The sequence below is a fragment of the Neopelma chrysocephalum genome, unplaced genomic scaffold, assembly GCF_003984885.1.
Source record: "Neopelma chrysocephalum unplaced genomic scaffold, ASM398488v2 Primary Assembly neopelma1_61c, whole genome shotgun sequence".
Taxonomy (NCBI): Eukaryota; Metazoa; Chordata; class Aves; order Passeriformes; family Pipridae; genus Neopelma; species Neopelma chrysocephalum.
The window spans coordinates 857,807-877,786 of NW_020897718.1; the positions used below are offsets into that span (position 1 = coordinate 857,807).

At 44.1% G+C, this 19,980-nt stretch overlaps 1 protein-coding gene across 2 annotated transcripts; it reads left to right on the forward strand.

Moving 5' to 3' along the window:
• The first annotated feature begins 414 nt into the window (after positions 1 to 414).
• RSPH9 (radial spoke head 9 homolog) lies at positions 415 to 18,874 on the forward strand. 2 transcript variants are annotated; one of them, XM_027682056.1, is made up of 5 exons: positions 415 to 656; positions 826 to 988; positions 1,562 to 1,691; positions 2,187 to 2,333; positions 18,609 to 18,874. In XM_027682056.1, the coding sequence occupies exons 1-5, from the start codon at positions 430 to 432 to the stop codon at positions 18,767 to 18,769; spliced, it is 828 nt and encodes a 275-aa protein (XP_027537857.1). In that variant the 5' UTR covers positions 415 to 429; the 3' UTR covers positions 18,770 to 18,874. The 2 variants fall into 2 exon arrangements, with proteins under 2 accessions (XP_027537857.1, XP_027537856.1); XM_027682055.1 differs by lacking the exon at positions 18,609 to 18,874 and adding an exon at positions 4,763 to 4,859 and having other exon boundaries at positions 420 to 656.
• The last annotated feature ends 1,106 nt before the right edge of the window (positions 18,875 to 19,980 follow it).

Here is a 19,980-nt window from a genome sequence, read left to right on the forward strand (position 1 = left end):
TGTAAGAATGACACTATAAGCAGTGAGCCTCAGGAGGGTTTTGTTTGTTTGTTTTTTGTGTTTTTTTTCCTTCCCCCTCCTCCCCTTGTTCATGTAAGAAATGAGGAAAATGTGGTATCCTAGCGAAGGTGCAGTGCAATTGTATGCCCTCCTGCTTTTTGGACTCTGCTTTGGGTTTAGGCCTCTTGAAACTGAGGAACACGTGTGCAGCCTGCCATCCCTAGCTGCATTCTTTTTGTGCTTAGCAGCATCTCTGGCTGCCGGGCGGGGTTAGCTGTGCACGGGGCCGACACAGGCAGCTGCCCGCAGGCTCCCAGGGCGCTGCCTGCTTTCTCCTCGTTGGCGGAGGCCCGGCGTGACCCGCAGCCGGCGCTCGGCCTCCTCGCCGTGACCCGGGGCGGGCGGCCGTCGCCCGGCAACGGGGCGGCGATGGAGGCGCAGTCGCTGCCCGCAGCGCTGGCGCTGGTGGCGGGCGGCGGCGCGGGGCTCAGCCCGGAGAAGCGGGCGGCGCTGGGGGTGTCGCTGCCGCTGCTGCAGCACAACTACCGCTTCGAGCGGGTCTGGTTCTGGGGCTGCATCCAGGGCGTGCGCGGCGCCTACTACATCGCCGAGGGGCTGCGCCCCGACCGCGCCGCGCCCCGCATCCGCCTCTACAGGTGCGGGGGCCGCCCTGGACAGCTGGGGCCGGGGGGGGGGCGGTTTGGGGCGGTGGGGAGAAAAGGGAATCGAGGGGTGCTGTCTGGATCTCCTGGAGGGAGCCTCTCCGTGCCCTGAGGGGCCTGTTCTTTAATGGGCTCGGCCCTGCGTCCTGCTTGTCGTTGGCAGCTTGAACTGCTTGGACTGGAGCCTCCTGACACCGGCGACCAAGGAGATGGTTGCGCAGGCCGAGCAGCTGAAGGGCCGCTTTCAGGGTGATCCTTCTTTTGAGTACAACTTCGCTGAGATAAACCCACAAGCTGCTGAGAGATTGTTTGAACGTGGTAAGGAGGTAAATACAGCAAAACACTTTCGAACTCTCGTCTGCAGTCGTGCCACTCACACTGGACAGGTGTGGCTCCTCCCTGTTGTAATTAGCAGTCCGAGCCTGTAGTCAGGTAGAAGATACACAATTTCCTCTTCTTTGTCATTGTGTAGCAACAACTTCTTGATTGAACTCTTCGGTTATTTCCGGAGTTATACAGGGCTCAGAAATAGTATATATTTCTTATGCTTTATTATGCATAATTGGTACAGATTCTCACTTCAGTTTCTGAAGCAGGTAACTGCAGGCACCATTCCTTATAAATGAATAGAGAAGTCATAAGTAGCTTAATTGAGAGGGAGGAAAGAATGGATCAAGAGAAGGATAGTTATCTCTCTGGTGAATCTAAACTCTCTGCCCCTAGTCAAATTTTCTGTCATATATTATGAGAAAAAACATCTGATTTGTGGTTCTCCTCTTAGTGCCATTGGCCTTCAAGCTAATGAGTCCACTGTGGGTTCTACTGTCACCTCCAGTTTATTTTCAGAAACGAAAACAAGGAAATCCCTGCCTTTAAAATTTCCCTATTTTTCGTTAAAGCCCGTGATCAAGGAGGAGGCCCGCCTCATAGCTACAATAGAACAGATAGACAGAGCAGTTGGTATTGTCCCCCGGGGGGCATTTGTGAAGACTCCTCTTGGGTCTGTGCATGAAAACAGACACTTTGAAGGTAAATTCTCATTGTCTCTATCAGTATCAACTGTACTTTGATCACAAAGGCTGTAAATTAAGATGACTTTCTCCAGCTGATGTTTTGATTTCAGTTTTTTTTTCCTTGGGTAAGATGAACAGGGAGGAGAGAATCCAGCGCCACTTATGTTCAGGTGCATGATTCAACTATGGACGGGGAGAGAAGAATCAGTAATGGCTCTGAGTCTTTAAACCCGTAGTTTCATATGTCTTTATAAACTGTAGTTTATGTCAGTGTTTAGCAATTTGGTGTCCATTGCTTTTCTGGACTACAGTCAGTATGGTCTGCAATGCACAACATCAGGGAGTGCTGACATATCTTTCTGAGAAGACTGTAGTCTTCTGCAGAGTCTACCGGAGAAAGATTGTGATTCTGCCCTATACTGTGGGAATTAGAGAAACAATGTTATACTTGACAGTATAATGAATGTTACCCTAGTTCGCTGTATTAATGGTCACCAATGGCTCTTCGCAGGTCTGTCTTTGGTGGAGGCAAAAAAGTTAAGTTCCTATTTCCATTTCACTGAGCCTGTTAACCTGAAGAATAAAACCCTGTTGGAAAAGGCTAACCTGGACCCATCCACTGACTTTCTAGATTCTCTGGAGCATGATATCCCACAAGGTAAAGGGAGGAAAACCAACAGATGCAATAAAAGGGAAGGCAGTTTGAGTAGTCTAGGAAACACTGAGGCTACTGGTTTGGGTTACTGTAGACGTCGTATGCTTGGGAGAAGCTTCTGTGAATCTGTAAAAGAACTTTATCCTTTACTAAATATTGTAGTTAATTCCCATTTTAAGCAATTCTAATTGCTTACAATAGTAAGATATAAGTGTTCTAGGGCTGTCATGTCCTCTCATCAGGTCTGACCACACCAGCAGTTAATCCCTCTGCCTGAGTGTCCTTTTCTCTCCTGACTTCTGTAAAGCCTGTGGCAAAATGGCGTCCCTATGGGGAGAAATAACTCCACCTGTGATAGCGGGAATTTATGTGGTTTAAAGTATTTCACACCTCCTGTCCCACCCAGCATTGCTCTTCTTTATCTTAATGGGCTCTCATTAACACCAGGCTGGTATCTCTGACAGGCTGCATTCAAAAGTTCATTTGATAAGGTATGTTAGAAATGCTGTAGTGTGGAATAGTCTGTACTCTGGTGGGATTATAAATTGTGAAAGGAGAAAAAAACATAGCATACTGGAATGTATTTTCAGTTCACAACTCTACTGTTCTGCTGGACAACCATGAAATATATTTAAAGCCTCTTCTAGGGATTCCTCTGGCAGGATATTTCTCTGAGGAGATGGGAATGACTTGTTATTTGTTTCTAATTGTTTTTTTGCTGATGTGCTGCACTATTTTTTTTTTTATTGGACCAAGTGCTTGTACATCTTGCTGTCTAGGAAGATTCTATGGACACAATCAGAACTTTAGGTTTGCTATTTTATTCCTACCCTGGAGTAGTAAAATAGGATAGCAGATGACCTGTGCCAGATGGAACTGAGTGGAGGGACAGTGAATTGCCAGTATTGTAAACAGGTTTTCAGGCACTCTCTCTCTCTCTTCCCCACTTCCCCCCCAGCTTGTAATCTTCCCTTTGGCAAAAAAGAATTGAGAATAAACCTAGTGAGATTCTGCCTGAATTCTGAACATTTTTGACTGTACAGAGCATAAACTGCTAAAATCTAAACCACTGTTCAACTTACTGGGAGTGTCCTTGATGCAATCATTTTCCAGAGGTGTAGTCTGGAGAGACTGCACATTTTTACATACACTGGCTCATTGAGGTGACTTTTTGACTCAAAGAGTATTGCAAGGGGGGATTAGTTCTTAGGTATCTCCAAAGAAAATTTTAGTTCAGGTGTTGCTGTTGTTTGCCTCCTCCCTGTTCCCTTCTTTATTTTCTCCCTCTCTTGTCATAGGGAGACATGCTGTGTGTTAGACACAAAAATGGTGGTTTTGTTGAAGTCTTCAAATCAAATTTGCCTTGTAGCTTTATTTTACCCAGTGGTAGATAGAAAGTGGGGCTCAACTGTGCTGTTGTTGTGTTTGTCTTCCTGTGGCAACGCAAGGTTTGTGTAAGCGTGAACCTTTGCCCCCTTCCCAGGAGGGTGTTGCTGTTAACAGGAGATCTCTCAGTCTCTTCCAAAGAAGTTACCTCTCAGAGACTACCTGAGCTCAAGTGCAGCTGAGTGCTTCTTAATGGAAAAGATTCATCATGGTGCCAGTGCAGATCTGGTTGTTCTGTCCTGCTCTTTTTTGGACTGAACCTGGGAATTGATGGAATGAGCTTGTCAGGTGAAGGAAGTAAGACAGGAATTTGTTACAGCAAGGCATGTAGCCTCTCTAATTGCACTCTATCACATGCAGATAGGAGCTCTGACACTAAAGAAAGATCAACTCACCCTCCTTTAACAAGCATTCAGGTTGCCTAAAAGTACTGGTCGCTTTTGAAAATGTGTATGTGTGGGGAAAGAACAGTGGGCAGACACAGGCTTTCTGCTGATTTTATCTGCACGGCTCTGTGAAAGTCACTCACTCCTGGTTGTGAGGCACTCAGATTCTGGTTCTTGAATTACTTTCCTTCATCTGTGACAGTGCATGTTGGTTCTGACAGAGCACAAAAAGCAGATAGTGCTTTTTCTATTTTGTGATGTGTTGTTCATAGCTCTGGCAAATCTCATTTTGACCTGAAGTTTTTCTTGCCTTTCCTGGTTAGGTCCTCTCTTGAGCAGTTACTGTCAGAGCAGAAGTAGGAATTGTCAAATAGCATCTAGAATTGTGACTGAAGCCAGAATTGTCTCTGTCCTCAACAAATACACAAGAAGTGGACTGCGGATACTCAATATGGGAGTGATGCTCCCAGCCTCTAATAGCTAGAATTCCCCTAGCATCCTAAAAGACCTAAAAAACAGGACTGAGAGATTAAGGGCTGATTTTAACCTGTCTAAAAGTAACAACTCTGTTGAATAGTTTTCTCTATTAATTGGAGACATAGCATCTGTGATGGCTGTCAAGGGGGTAACTGTCATAAAATGTATGGTGTGTCATTATAGGAGAGCAGAGGTGTCTTACAGAATGGAAAGCTGGAGGCAGAAAGAACGTTTTATATGACAGCTGAGAGGTGGGAAGAAAGGAAGTTAAAAGTGGATTGAATAAAGGCAACAATGATAAAAGCAGAGTTTAGTGCAAAATTGGAAAACCTGGAGTTTTGTAACAAAACTGTCTGCCATCCTTATCTTTACCAGTGATATCTGTGGTGTTTGCAGGTTCCAAATTCTGTCTGTGTGTCTATCTATCAGGTTATCTGTGCACTTTTAAGAGTTCAGAACATATTGATGCTTCTCCTTTAATCATTCTGTAGGTCTGGCTGTTTATTCTTGATGTCTCAGCTCCCACAGACAAGTGACTGTGTGACTGAGCTTTTATTAAAAAAATACATTTTTAAAAATGATTGTAGAGAAAAGTGTCTTGCCTCAAAAGCATGAACATGGAGGGGTTGCAATGCTGATCTTCTGACACTGCAGTATTAGATCATGTAAAGCTTCATTCTGATCCAAGTGGCCAGCTGGCCAGAACGTTGCATGCTGGGATCTGTAGGTTTTGCTGGCCATATGTCTGCATTAAAGATAAGCTTGTTTGCTCTAGTCTAAGCAGACAATCTGCTCAACTTTATGCACAATTAGATGTGGCCTTTCAGCTGCTGACACGTTGCCAGCATGGTCCTTTCTGCTGCATGCAGTTTGGAACCCTAAACTTACTATTTCAGGAACTAGGGTTGTGGCAGTTTTACATATGCTTATAGATAATGGAATGGCAAAGCAAATAGCAATAATTCCTAGCATGCCTACAGCATTTTCACTTGATGATCTAATGTTGTAGAGATATGAAATAATAGTCACTTGTCAGGCATTGACATGACGGGGAAAGTGAAAATAGAGGGTGAAGGTTGATTTTACTGTGACCGTGGTATCAGATCAGACTGTGCTCCATTCTGCAAGGGTAAAGAAAGGGGGTGAGAGAAAGCCTAAGGTACTAGTGTAGAGCAGAAAGCTTGGGAGGACGTGAGACAGGAGTGGAGAATGCAGTTCTCTGGCACTTTCAAACTACAGTTCAGAAAAGCACTAACTTGACTCCGAGGGTTTGTTACAGATTACTGACTCAGATCACTTTGATATGGAGAGAAGGGACACCGACAGGACGCTGTTAAAAACTGATGTGGGTGGGGAGGTATGTCTAGATAGGAAAATATATGAGTAGAATTAGGTTTTATATGAGAAGACTTTCTTCAAAAGTCATGGCTCCCAGTCAATAAATAGCTGCTTTTGGCTGAAAGCCTACCACAGTTCACTTGTGGAATAGGAGCAGAAATTAGAATTTAAAAAGACACATAAAAGGAAATGCAGAAAGTTTGGAACAATTAATGACTTATATAAATTGGAATTTATAATGAGTAGAAAATGACAAAGGGAGCCAGAATAACCTGGAGTAGTCCATGACAACGGTAAGGCAGATTTATTTCAACTATATTGAGAAGAAAAGAAAGCATAGTAATGCTATTGGAAACTGTCACTAAATGGTGATGGTAAAAAGGCTGGTAAGAATGTGCAAGGGCAGAAGTGCTCAATATTTTTTTCTGGTTTGTTTTTGGAAAGAATATGGACTCACATTAAACAAAGACAATAAAATTCTCTTTCAGACAGCTTTCAGACTGTTTGCTAAGAGAGGGAAGAGTTAAACAACCTCTTCCGTGAGTCAAAAGAATTCAAATGGCAGTCAAATAAGTTACTTCTGAAATCATTATCTCAGGAGACTTGGGGCATACTAACCTTTAATAAATCCCAGCATTGCAGAATTTTTCCCCTAAATTTAATCTTCATTAGTAGTTGAGATTCAGAAATTGCCAAATGGATGTATTTCTGGAAGGGGTCAGAAGGAGCTTCAGCTGGGACCAGTGCTAGTATTGATATTCTTCAACTTACTTATAAATGATCTAGAAGTAAAGGATTGGTGGAGAGACAAAAAATGACGAGGGCAGGATAGATACAGAGATCTGGAAAACTCGGCTTACTTAAATACAGTACATTTTGATGTAGCTACCTGCAAAGTCACATACCTACAAGTAAGGACTAGAAGCCAGACTTTTAGATTTGTATTCTGGAAGCTGTAGCTCTGAAAAGAAATCCAGGCACAACCCACTGAACATCAGGTCCAAGTCTGATCCTGAAACATAAATGGCTAATTTGATCTGCAGATACATAAACAAGGGCGTAGCAAATAGGAACAGGGAGGTGACTGTATTTTTGCATATACTGTTAGAGGAATCAGGACTGGATTACTGCACATTGCAAAATCGGAGAGTTGCAGAAAAGAGGCACAAAATGATTCAAGGGCTGGTGAGAGACACAAACAGTTCAATCTGTTTATCTTGTGGAAAAGATCATGAGAATGGCTGTATTGCACTGTGTAAATACTCTGTGGAGTTTAAGGATTGGGTACTGAAGATCTATTTATTATAGCAGAGAAAGGCATCAGCAGCTAAAACAGGGATCAGCAGCTAAGTATTATAGCCAGAAAACCTAAAATGAACAATGAAATGATTACGAGCTAGCAAGGGTAATGGATGTGCCTCTGTCTCTTGGTAGCTTAAAATCGTGCTGGATATCTTCCTGGAAACGGTGTTTCAGCCAAATGCAAATATACGTTGATAGCCCCAGACATGAGTAACTGAGTTCAGTTTAATGGGCACTGTTATGTAGGAGTCCAGATTCCTAGTATGCCTGGCCATAAACTTGATGACAACCATGGAGGGTGATGTTCAGCTTGGGCTTCTTCATTGTCAGTGACAATAACACAAAGGTGACAATGGGTTCCTGAAACAGTGACTCTAAGTGCAAATGAGCTGGCTTGCTTTCTGAATTATGATTTATGAGGGCTCAAAAGAGGACTAAAAAGATTCCTGATTTGCTGCTGTCAATTGTGAACGGTAATCTGGGGAGCTGAGACCTCTCAGATGTAATTGCTGACTCTAATGCCAGGAGAAATTTTATAGCATCAATCTAAATGGGTATAGAGTGGCAGGATGCATCATAGTGAATCTTGTCTACTTTCTGTTTAAGATTAAATTAGAGGAGAAGTGCCTAGACAGAAGATCATTTCAGCTCCTTTACCATTTTGACTGTGGAGGAAGTGACAGCCACTTGGTCTGTAGCTCTATTTCTTCATCTGAAAGTACAGTGGTTTTGGAACATTCCTTATACAGCATTAGACAGGGATCTGTGGCCATTTCTTCAGCTGAATACTTTGGGCACTAGCCTTTCTGTAAACTCGCTGAACAGTAGCGTGGGTTAGAACACCAACCTCCTGTCTTCTAAGCTTCATTGGCACACTCTTTATCGGTTTAGCAAAAGCTGGTGCTTAATGGGCCCTTGAAGATGGAGGGGTTGCATTTCTAAGTGGGAGATAGTCTCTGTGGACACTCTCAAGGGCCATTTTGGTAGCCCCACTGGGCTGTCCCAAAAGCCTGGGTGCAGGAAAGAACAAGACCAGGAGGCACAAACCTGCTTTATCTCCATGCATTAACACAGCTAATTAACTCCCTTTCGGCCCTCCCCCCTTCCTCCCCTCCCCAGCCTTCAAGGCTATTAATCCCCTATCAGCCTCGGACTCCAGCCATTTGAAGAGCTTGTGTCTGCAGAGGTATTTACAGCCCCAGCCCGCCAGCAGAGCGCAAGGGCCCGTTATCAGGGCTGTAAGACAAATGGCTGCCTATCTCCCCAGTGGCCTTGCAAAATCCAGCAAAGTGCTATGCTGTGCTGGCCACCTACTTTCACCCAGCCTCCCTTCTCTGCTAACATTTCACAGATGTGACCTGAGCCCTCCCCGTTCATTGCTTAACAATAAGCAGCACCTCCCCAGCTCTGTGAAAGCCGAGAGCAAGAGCACTTTACTTCTTAGCCTGCCAAGAGCCACACGGGGACAAGGCTTTTCAAGCTGTCTCAGTGAAATCCAAACTAAAAGACTCATAATAAATGAGAGGGCAGTGCTTCATGTTCTTAAGGATAAAATCAGGTAGCCAAAATGTAGACTGAAAAATCTAGCATGGCTCACAGCTATCCTCATTCCTCCTTGGATTTATCCTAAGGCTTGGCGTATGTGTGAAACTGAACTACAGTATCCCGTGGAGTTACCTGACATTTATACAAGTGGGTTTGACAAACAAGCCTTAGAACAGTGTTAGAGAAGGAGTAGAACAGATTAGTGTGCATCAAAACAGTAGGATTTCAGATCCGAAAACTGAACCCAGAAGCTGGCCCAGTGGGTTGTTAGTAAAAGCATTGGTACCTGAAGTTCTCTGTTAAAACTGAAGTCTGCCATCCCTAGAAATTTCAGGATGGCTCTAGCTGCTGTCTTCCAGCAGGGTGCACTATGGTGCCAGCAATGTCAGTGAGCACAAAAAGGAAACCACAGAAAAGTAAAACAGAAAAAAAAGCACCAAGAGCAGCATCAAACCGAGAAGGTATGGCCTGAGTTTCTGGACTGTGTATGATATACTGACCTCCTGAACTGCAGGTGTAGAGAAGATACTCTCTCCCTTCCAAACTAAGGCAGCTTCTGGAATTGTCACTGGGTTTTTCAATAGCTTTCTTATCATCATTAGTGATCATAAGCACGCAATGGACATACACAAATACATAATGTGTGTCCCCTACATCCTTCAAAACTAGACGCACTCTTCATTTTTGCTAGTGATGTGTGGACTGGGAAGCTTTAGAGGCCATTGCTGCAATGACCCAAGAGAGTTACCTGGGAACAAGACAATATGTCACTCCTACAAGCTGGGGCGCTGCCAGCTCAGGAGTTCAAGATCAGATTGGAACCTCTCATGTGGGAGCACAGCAGGAGGACTCCAGAACCAGCCAGTATTATAGCTTTTGACTGGCTGATCATGGTTTGCCTTGATTTCTGGAAAGGAGACTGTTTTCCTTGGGCTTTGTGTCTATGGTTAATAAAGCAGTGCATTCACTGCTTTTGGGTCCTAGATCTATATCACCTCAGGGGTCTTGTTTAATCAGAGATCTTGGATGAGTTTATACTGGAGCAGGGCTGCCCATCAACTGAGAGCTGTGGTGGAGTCCTTTGCCCTCCTGACTGCTGTAGTGAAAGAATGAGGACAGAAGCCAAGTCTTCATAGCTACTATCCAGGGATTGTATTTAAAGTTTCTTTTCTCCTCAGTGAAAGAAATCATGACCCACCCTGTCTCCATTTCAGCTCCTGGTTTGTTGGATATGAAAAGGAGATGAACTCCTTGCTGAACTGATGGGAAATGCTGGTAAAGCCTTATAGAACCAGAAGTTGTAGTTTTATCACCACATCAGTCAGCCTTGGCCTAACCCTTTCTCTGGGGAATGATGAAAAATTACTTGTGGGGGAAATCCTAGGACACGCTGTGTGTCACTGAAGTCAAAACGAGGTCAGCTTTTCCTAGGAGCGATCAGTCTCTGAAGGGGCTCCACGTAACGAGTGGCAGCTCCTGCCTGCACAGCCGTTGGCATTGGTGCCAGCCCTAAATACAGCTTTGCTTTGCTGTTTGCTGCTCCTTTGGCCATGGAGCTCTTGCAAGGAGGAAGTCAATTGGCATTGTCTTGTTTCACTCTACACAAATATGATATGGATGGAAATTGTGCACACTGAAGGGGTGCGTGGCTGTGTGTGGAGGGAGAAGGACAAGGGACAATTTATCTATGGGTATATTTGTAAAGCAGTTGTGCTGTGCAGAGATGGCTAGGCTATCCCAGGCATTGAAAGATGCTCAGCCATCTTTAGTGTTCAGAATTAGCTGGAGTATCAACACTGCACTGTGCTGTGTGGATATGCTCCATGGGACAGTCTTCTCAGAAAACTGTAAACTCTTTGGGTAATTTGGTCCAGAATTCATATCTAGTTTAGTACGAAAACATCAACAGTTTATAATCCGTGCCATCTGTTCCTCATCGCAAGCTCTTTTAACTAGCCCTGCTAATTTGGTGATGAGGTTGGAAGTATGACTGGGGGACTGACAGGGCTTGTGGCCTTGCCCCTCTTGCAGGAGAGCAAATTGGATGTGCTCTAAGCATTCGGTGGGTTTTGAATACCAGCATCACTGCTTTGTGTTCTCTCAGAATTCAGAGATCAATGTGAGGTTCTTTGCCCCTAATCCAGCCCCTCTTCATCATTATCACCTCCTCAAAGTGGCCAGTGCTTTGTTACCAGGAAAGGAAAAATCTTACAAGGTGGCCATAATCTCTTCTGAGAGTCAGACAGATATTCTCCCGTGGGTAAGAAAGTGACAGTGACCGAAAGCTCTAGGGGGAAGCAGGCTAGAACAAAGCTGTCCATTGCATCCTTTCATCAAACTGTTAATCTTTCTTTCAAAGACATCACATTTGTTTGGTGACAAAAGCCCCAAAGAAGCTGAATTGAGCCTGAAATCCTGTCGCAAGATTTAGAGGAAGCGTCTTTCATTTGGAGCAGGGAGGGGCTAGAGACTCCTTTTTCTTCTTACCAGCCAATGGGCTCAGAGAAGCCCACGAAGGTGACGGATTAATGCAGGGGCTCCCCAGGTAGATGCTACGTGACTCCTGGCACGCTCCAAAAACGTTTCCACAGCGACCAGCCGAACAAGAAATATGGAGTGTGATGAGATCCAGCATAAACTTGCTTTGGAAAGAGGGTGATTTGCCACTCTGAGCAATTTCTAAATTTACTACAGAAGACCCAAGACACAATGATCTGAACTGTAGTTGTCAGAATACAAATAGCAGGGATTTTGATCAGTTTTTCCTACTCCTTATAAGTTTTGATTGCTTATTGTCTTGTTGTTTCCTCCAGTGCACAGTCCCATTCCAAATCTTTGTTCTGGATGCTTTCTGTGCAGCCTGCATCTTTTTCTTAATTAGAATCTTTTTTTTTCTTTTGTTTTATCAGGTGGACGTAGGACTAAGGGGCAAACTAACAGGGCTATAAGGGAGGCTGTAATTTGATGTGTATTCTGTGCTAGCTTTTTCAGTCCTTCCTATCCTCTGCTGCTCATTTATGTATTGTCCTTTCTTTTGTGTTGGCATTGCTGCCTGTGCAGCCAGATTCCAGCTGGAAAAACATTATTTTTGTCTAATATATTTTTTAGTCAGATCATTTCACTGACCTAGCTCACTGAGCAGTAAATAAACACTTCTGTGGTCTCTGTGACGGAAGAGTGATGAGGGGGGGAATAAGGGTTTGAGGGCAGAGGCTGCTTCAGTTGGATTAAGCAGCACTGTTGTCAGATTTCTAAGAATGGCCTGAATTTCACCCAGTACTTGGAGGTACCTGAATGCTGTGCATCTAGGACAGCACTGCAATCTCTAGTCTGCCTTGTCAGCAGGAAACGGGTTCTTCATGTATAAATGGCAGGTCCAGGCCAGTCTTAATCATTTCTACTGCAGACACGTTCCCAGTGGGAGAGAATAATGGAGAGGAAAAGCCTCTGAAGTAAGATCATTTTACTTTGAGGTTTGGGAATGGTTGTATTTGTGTGTCAAGGACATGGCAGGCATTAGGACCACGCAAGAGCCACTTGGCAGCATTTGACTGTTTGTAAGCTGTGCTTTTCTGGCTCTGGAGGCTTTTAAAAATAGTACTGAACCTGCAACCAGTCTGTGTTTTTATTTAATTATTATTAAATAGTTATATGGGGAATTGGAAATATTGACAGCAGTGTTAACATATGGGGTGCAGGTGGTGTGTCAAGCAAATGAAGGAGATTTAGTTTGCAGCCAGTAAGTGGCATGAAGGAGTTTGGGCCCCACATAGGAGTGTTTGGATGTGTCCTTATGGCTGATAGGCTGTGCGCGAAACGTCCGTGTGGCACAATTTGTTGAGAGCCAAAGCACGGTGACCTTTTCTCACAGCTGCTCTGCTTTGCAATTTGTCTTTGTTTCCTACAGACAGCAAATTAGAAGTAGGAAGCTCTTCCCAGTTTAGGATTTTCTGCTGAAGTGAAATGGAAGCTAAATCCCATGGGTGTGGTGAGGCTTTGTCAGAGCTAAGTGCTTGGGGTCACACAGCCAAGAGGAGCTGCTTTTGCAAAGTGAAATGGTTATGCCCTTCTCTGGGTGTTAATATTTGTCCTATAACTCTGTACTTGACTCTCTCTCAGGACTAACTGCAGGAACATAAGTTGTAACTTGCTCTTGTGGCAGCATATTGTGTTAACAGTAAGTGCAACCACGCTGTAGCTGCTTTTCCCTTGAGACTTTTCCTCCTTTGAAGAGGAATTGATAATGTCACTTTTATGACCCTCTGTGAGCTTTTGTGATGTGGAGCCTCTCTATCAGGCTGTCTAGCTCTTAAGGCTGTTTCTTCTCAAGCTTGCACTGAAATGAGGCATTGCTGAATCACCTCCAAAGCAGCAACATTATAAGAGGTCACACTGAAAGTGGACCAGTTACGGCAGGAAAGTTCTTCTGCAAACAGCCCTCCTAAATGGATTTTGTTTAAAAGCTCATGTCTCACGCACCCTATTGCCTCTGTGGATTACAAGATTCAGCCCATAGCTGAGGCAGACATGGGGGATGAGACAGGGATTTCTATTAGCGACTGGAAAGGAAGAAGCAGCTGAGGAGGTTGACTTTTGAAATTCAGCCCTGGTGTCCTGGCAGCTGTTGAAGGGCCATAAAAAAGGCAGTGGTTTAACACTGGGTGAGCATCAGGATCTTCAAAGTACTTTCTTGTTTGGGAAAGATGTAAGGAACTCCTCAGAATTCCTGCCTGTGTTTGGAGGGGTGGAGGCTGCAGCCTGGTCCAAACAGGGAATAGGAAGCTCCAGATCTTCATCCAGCAAATGCTTTTCCCATGCTCTTTCCTCCCACACAGCAGCTCCCTCCCTTCCCTTCTGGAGCAGCAACAGGCAATAGTTTCAGCACAGACAGTGCTTGGCTTTCTTAGGTTTGCTGGGTGCAGCTTAAGAATTAACTTGCTCTTTTAAAAAAATGTATTTTGAAGATCGGGAAACTCACCAGAGCAGTTACTGGTAGAAATCTCTAGCGTGAGAGCAATGACCTCCAGTTCCCTGCATCTCACTGAGCTTTGCATGATGAGTTAACTCTGCTGCCTGATTTAGGGGCAGCACAGGCTACAGCTCACACGTAGATAAAAGTTAAAATCAGTACTTAACTCTAGGAAATTGAGATTTTACTTGCTGGCTTCTAGTTCTAGTTGTATTCCCTCCAATGCAAATAACAGTGCTTTAAAATCTTTTTTCTAGACAACTTTTATCTAGGAGTATTGGTGTACCTTACAGATTGATGCTTTGAGCTTCCCAGCCTCCCAGTAAGAGACATATTGCCTGACATAGGGACTGCCATGGGATATTCTCAGCCAATGTTAGAAGGAATTTGAATCCAGCAGCCTGCTTCTGCATTTTTGTAGTAATACGGACCTACAGCTACCTATGCAATGATTTTACTCCAAGAACTATTTGCAATAGCAGAGAAGTTTAAAAAAAAAAGAGAAAGAAAAAAAGGATAAACCTAGCATTTAATTTTTATAATTCTCCTCATCTCTTTTTATATTTATTATTAAATCCATTTTTAAGACTTTCTCTTGAAGGAGAAAGAAGGTATATTCATTTTGAGCCATTATTTCATATTGTTCATTAGGTAGTGATTAAAGTGCTTTTAGAGTGATTTATGACATCTATATTTCAAACTCCTACAAGAAAGGTGGGCCTGAAAAAGCATCTTGTTTGAATACCGTGAGATTTGAGCTGTGATGGAGAGAATACAACTGCTTTGGATCTTTCCAAGAGAACAACTTTCTCCACATCTTGTGAGTTCAAATTTTGTTTTCTGCACCATTTCCTCAAATACTGTTAATATGGAGAGGTATGGGGAAAAAAAAAGTATGGAGATAACAGGCTGTAACTTTTTCCTTTAAAGAAAAGGACCAAAGAATCCAGATAGGTTCCAGAACTTTGACGTGATGTCTTCTAAGAAGACACACCAGCATTTTGTATCAAATGCAGTTTCTGAATGGGTTTTGTGCATTGCAAAATCCAGTTTGGAAAAGTACGTTGAATAAGTCATCTTTGATAACTGGATTAGAAAAATGTCCCCAGTGATCTGGTTAGTAAAAGGTGGAAGGTGGCACTGCTGCTACTCTTTTTTGCTCTGCAGAATAAAGAGCAACTCTAGGACTAATGATCATTCTGGCTGAAAACAGGAACTGAGTGAAAATGACATTACAGTTCACAGCAGTTTCTTGTAATTTTTTCCTGTTCTCAACCTTTGTTGTGCTAGTCCAGTTGGGACTGGCCTTAAGTAACCTGCTTGCTTTGTTCAGGTCCTCATTTCATAGGAAGACCCATGCAGCATCAGCAAAACTTTATCGTCCATATTTGCATAGAATTAGATGCAGAATGAAGGGCCAGAGAAGACCTAGAAAGTTTAACAATAATAATATTCCCCAAAGGTCTCACATTTATGAAATGACAAATATGAGCCCTTTGAGAGTTTGCAGCTTGGACAGATGCTGGGGAAATACAGCAACTGCACATGACAGCCACCAGAGATCTAGAATGAAAGTGAATGGAGGTGTCATCAATTACATCTGACCATTTCTGCCAGGTGTGAAGGTGCATGGGAAGTGCATCTCCTTTGATCAGCAGAGTTAACTGCTGATGAATATTCCACTGAGGTTGATAAGCCTGTGTGTCACTGGGTAAGTGCTCTGAGAAAATCATGGATCCATGTACTCTATTGCCTCAGAGCACAGATATGGGAATTTAATCATGTTGAACTTGATTTACTCTACCTCCTCTGTGAATTTGTCCAACAAAAAGATGTCTGACTCTAGATATAATGCTAAGAGCATTAATATCCCTGTTTACCCTCTCACCTTTCCCATTTGTCATGTTCCAGGCATCTCTTTTTGTTCTTTGTAAATAGTTTGGGGCACAGGGTTCATGTGTGTACATGAACATATATATACATATACAAGCTATCACATGTACACAGGCTGTTGGATGCTTCCGGTATGTTGGGAGGCATTAGCAAATTAGATAATCCCTAAAGGCCTTCACCACCTAGCAAGGCAAGGCACAGTCTTATTCTCGACAGACTTGCTTCTCAGAGGACTGGTCCTAAATCAAAGACAATGAGAGTTCCCCATTCCATTATCTTTTTGTCAGAGAAACTTTTTCAAAAGTTTACAGTGTGTCATCCTCCCCTTTCCCGCAAACCAACCTGCAGCAAGAACTACCAGTATTTAGATAAAGGGCTTGCAGATAATTTCTCCAAGTTCAAGCTGCAAGAACTCCGTACTGGGAGCAAAGTCAGTTCAAAGGAGAAATTGAGAAAGTTATTGGTCACTATTACATTTAGACCTATTTGCTTGCCACTTGTTACTCCTATACATAGTCATGCTACTACCACTGGCAAATGCTGAAAACTTCTAGAAACAAAGTTCAAGAAACTGAAAGCTTGTCCTTTTGACAGCAGATGGCTGTTAGTGCTTCAGTCACTGGATAATGTCTTGTAGTGAAGTATTCTTCATCTGGGTTTCCATGCTATCCAAGTGGTGAGGTTTCTCAAGAACATGCAGATTTTGTTGGAGACCCACTTGATCAGAATTTGTAATCCCAGTGGCTGAACCATAATACATATTTTTACTCCAGGTATGAAAAAGATCCAGACTAGTTTGTGTCCGTCTGTGTGGCACTGGAGAGACTGGATGGGAGATTCGGATTGCCTTGTATGTGAAACCACTGCTTGTGAAGACAGCTTGTTTTAACTAGGACCTGCTCAAAGAATGTCACAGTGCAAGTAATGTTGAAAGATGGCACACACCTGTATTGACCCTCCCATATTAAGTAGTGCTGTGCTTTACTGGGATCCCAGCTGCTTGTCTTTAGTGGCAATGTGGAGTGGAGTGAGTCAGAAGGTCTCCAGAGCAGAAATCTCCCGAGTCAAAAGACTGTGAAAGTCTCTTCTGTACTTCTGTCTGGCAGCTAGAGTCAGTCTGTCAGAAAGGAGGTGGGCATTCTTGCTCTTCACTGAGTTCCGTGTTTGCACGACTGAGGAGGGTACTTTGAGAGGTCACATAAAAGATGACACAGGACTTGGGCATATTATAGTATAACAAACCTGTGGAACTTCCTACTGAAGGAGACATGGGAAACAATGGTGTCCAAGAAACTTTTGAAAAGTACACAAATACAAAGAAAAGAGATAAACAGGTGAGCAGCACAAGTCACAAGACCTGGTATTACAGTGCTTTGAATTGTGTTGCTCCTTTCTGATTCTGTAGCTACCACATAAACATTTCCACTCAACTTCTTCCCTCAAGTCCTCAACTACTGTAGTTTGCCATCAACTGCGTAAGAGACTACATGTACCACAAGCGAGTATGCAAGAGCCCGACACTACACAAACATGGATTGCCCAGCTAGCTGCTGCCTTGTGGCTGCCAGGCAAGCCTAACAGCCTGTGCTTCCTTCCTGGCAGACCAAACAAATAGCTTCAGGAGCTGCAGTCAACCCTTGGACCTCCTGGGGGAGACCTGTTATAGGAACTTGCGGTGTTAAAGCCTTTCAGCCCTTTGTCGGATGTGACTAAAATTGGCCAAGAGTCACAAGTGAGTGGGAAGGGGAGAACTGGCAGCTGACAGCAATCACAGAAGCCCTTCCCCAGGCTAACCATGACATGAGTAAGCATGAGTCATAGCACAAATTGATGAGCCTAAAATTATCTGCAAGGATGAATACCACCTAACTGGCCTGGCACATTATGGGCTTTCTGCTTACTCTGGAATTGGCAGATTTTGGCTTTGGGTGCAGATAGGCTGACTGCTTGACTCCAGGCCAGTAGTAGCCTGACAGCTCCAACTGCAATTTTTTTTAAATTTGGGCGTGCTCGTTTTTCTTTTAAATGGAGATTCAGCAGGAACCTTCTTCCCTACATTGTAGCCTCTAGGCATTACTGATTTGGTGCTGAAGCTTGTATTTTCTTCTCCTGGAAGCTCCTAGCCCTCCAGCATTGAATCCAAGCCGATTCTTCATCCCCCTCCCCTCTGGCATAGTTCCTGGGCTGTCATGTCAGATGCAAAATAAATACTCAGTGCCTCAGAGCTCCTTGCATCCAGAAGAAACTGCTTTTTCACACTGGCTCTGAACCTCCTCTGCAGAGCCAAAGCAAAACTAATGTGGAAACTAATCCCTTTGCCCCTACCACGCACATCCTCTTCAATGGTGGAGCCAAGAAAGACTGAAGAGAATTAAACTTTTCTGTAAATTTCTCAGAGATAGGAAATACCCTGCTTTTCACTTTCTCCCTATTTCCCAGTCACTGTATCAGGAAAGCACCTCTCCCCACTACTAATGCTAAAAGTTTATTTTAAGGACAAATTTCGTACCTATGTAGGATTGCTATAGCTCATCTTGGCTCTCTATAGCTATTAGCTAGACCAAGTAGGTGGCAGAGCTTGTTAGAGTAACTGCTGCCCACTCAGAAACAGCCAAGAATAGCTGGAGCCTCTCCTGGGGATCAACTATACAAGTCTGGAACTCAAGGGGTCCCTTCCTGTGACGCATATGACATTACCATCATAGCCATGGAAATATGCTACTATGTGAACTGAGACACAGACATCTGGGAACGAGGGCAGCCTGTAGTGCTGAAGTGACAAAAGAAAAAAAGAGCATTGAGGTTTCTGGTCTCCCTGACTTCCCTCTTTTCAGGTGTCACAAACTCCAGTGCAGCCTCGTGCACTGTCAACTGGTCAGGCAGAACCCATGGCAGTCATTCTTTCAGCTTAGGGATAGCTTGTTCCAGGAACGCTGCCTCTTTCTTTTGTCCAGTGATTCACTTGCACATCTTCTTGCACAGGCTCCTGGAGTGTCCAGCTAGAGAAGGGAGGTGCTGTGGTGGTGCTGCGGAGCCTGCTGTGGCTGGGACTGACATTCTACCATGTCCCAATGACCAAGCAATACGGCTACATCTACTTTGGCACTGGTGAGAAGAATGTGGATCTGCCCTTCATGCTGTGACTCTCCTGTCTGCCACAACGACTCAAGAACTAAAGAATATTTTGATTTTATTGTTAGGAGATTTTTGTTTACTGCTTGTTCTAATAAATGTGTGAAACCTCTGCACTTCGAGCAGGATTCTTTTGTACCTGGACTCTGGCCCTGATTCTTTTTCTGGGACTTCACTGAATGCAATCTTCCCCCAACTCCAGATTGAATTCCCTGTAATGTGTCACTCCAGATCCTTTAGATGGTAACAAATGGCATTTTCTTCCATGACAGGTGAAGCTCTAGGTCAGAAATCAAAACTAGGCCATCTGTCTGATTACAAAGACACCTTGTTTACACAAGAACTAATTTGGAGACAACATGAACGAATACCTGCTGTCACCCACGAATGACAAAAACAGAGTTGGAGTCAGAGTAGAAAGCACATGTATATTGTAAGGCATCTGTACTAAACCCTGAACTCCGGAAAGGCATATCAAAGAGAGGACAGTATTTAGTTTTTCAGATGTTAGGTTTCACCAAAATTAGAGGGGTCACAGAATATGCTGAGTTGGAAGGGACCCACAAGGATCATTGAGTCCAACCCTTCGCCCTGCTCGGGACCATCCCCAAGAGTCACACTGTGTGCCTGAGAGTATGATCCAAATGCTTCTTGAACTCTGTCAGGCTTTGTGCCATGATCATTTCCCTGGGGAGCCTGTTCCAGCACCCAAACACCCTCTGGGTGCAGAACCTTTTTCTAATATCCAACCTAAACCTCCCCTGACACAAATTCAGGCCATTCCCTCAGGTCCTGTCACTGGTCACCACAGAGAAGAGATCAGTGCCTGCCCCTCCTCTTCCCCTCATGAGGAAGTTGTCAACTGCAATGAGGTTTCCTCTCAGTCTCCTCCAGGCTGAACAGACCAAGTGCCCTCAGCCGCTCCTCATATGGCTTCCCCTCAAGGCCTTCACCATCTTCACTGCCCTCCTCTGGACACTCTAACAGCTTAATATCTTTCTTATATTGCAGTGCCCAAAACTGCACACAATATCCAAGGTGAGGCCGCCCCAGTGCAGAGTAGAGTGGGACAATCCCCTCCCTCGACCAGCTGGTGATGCTTTGCCTGGTGCCCCCCAGGACATGGTTGGCCCTCCTGGCAGCCAGGGCACTGCTGACTCATATTCAACCTGCCACCAACCAGGACCCCGAGGTCCCTTTCTGTGGCACTGCTTTCCAGCAC

Excerpts from the sequence above, each read along its gene's own strand:
- RSPH9 (XM_027682056.1), top strand. The coding sequence starts at position 430 with ATGGAGGCGCAGTCGCTGCCCGCAGCGCTGGCGCTGGTGGCGGGCGGC. Across the intron at positions 657-825 it reads CCCCGCATCCGCCTCTACAG|CTTGAACTGCTTGGACTGGA; the intron begins GTGCGGGGGCCG and ends TGTCGTTGGCAG. Across the intron at positions 989-1,561 it reads TGTTTGAACGTGGTAAGGAG|CCCGTGATCAAGGAGGAGGC; the intron begins GTAAATACAGCA and ends TTTTCGTTAAAG.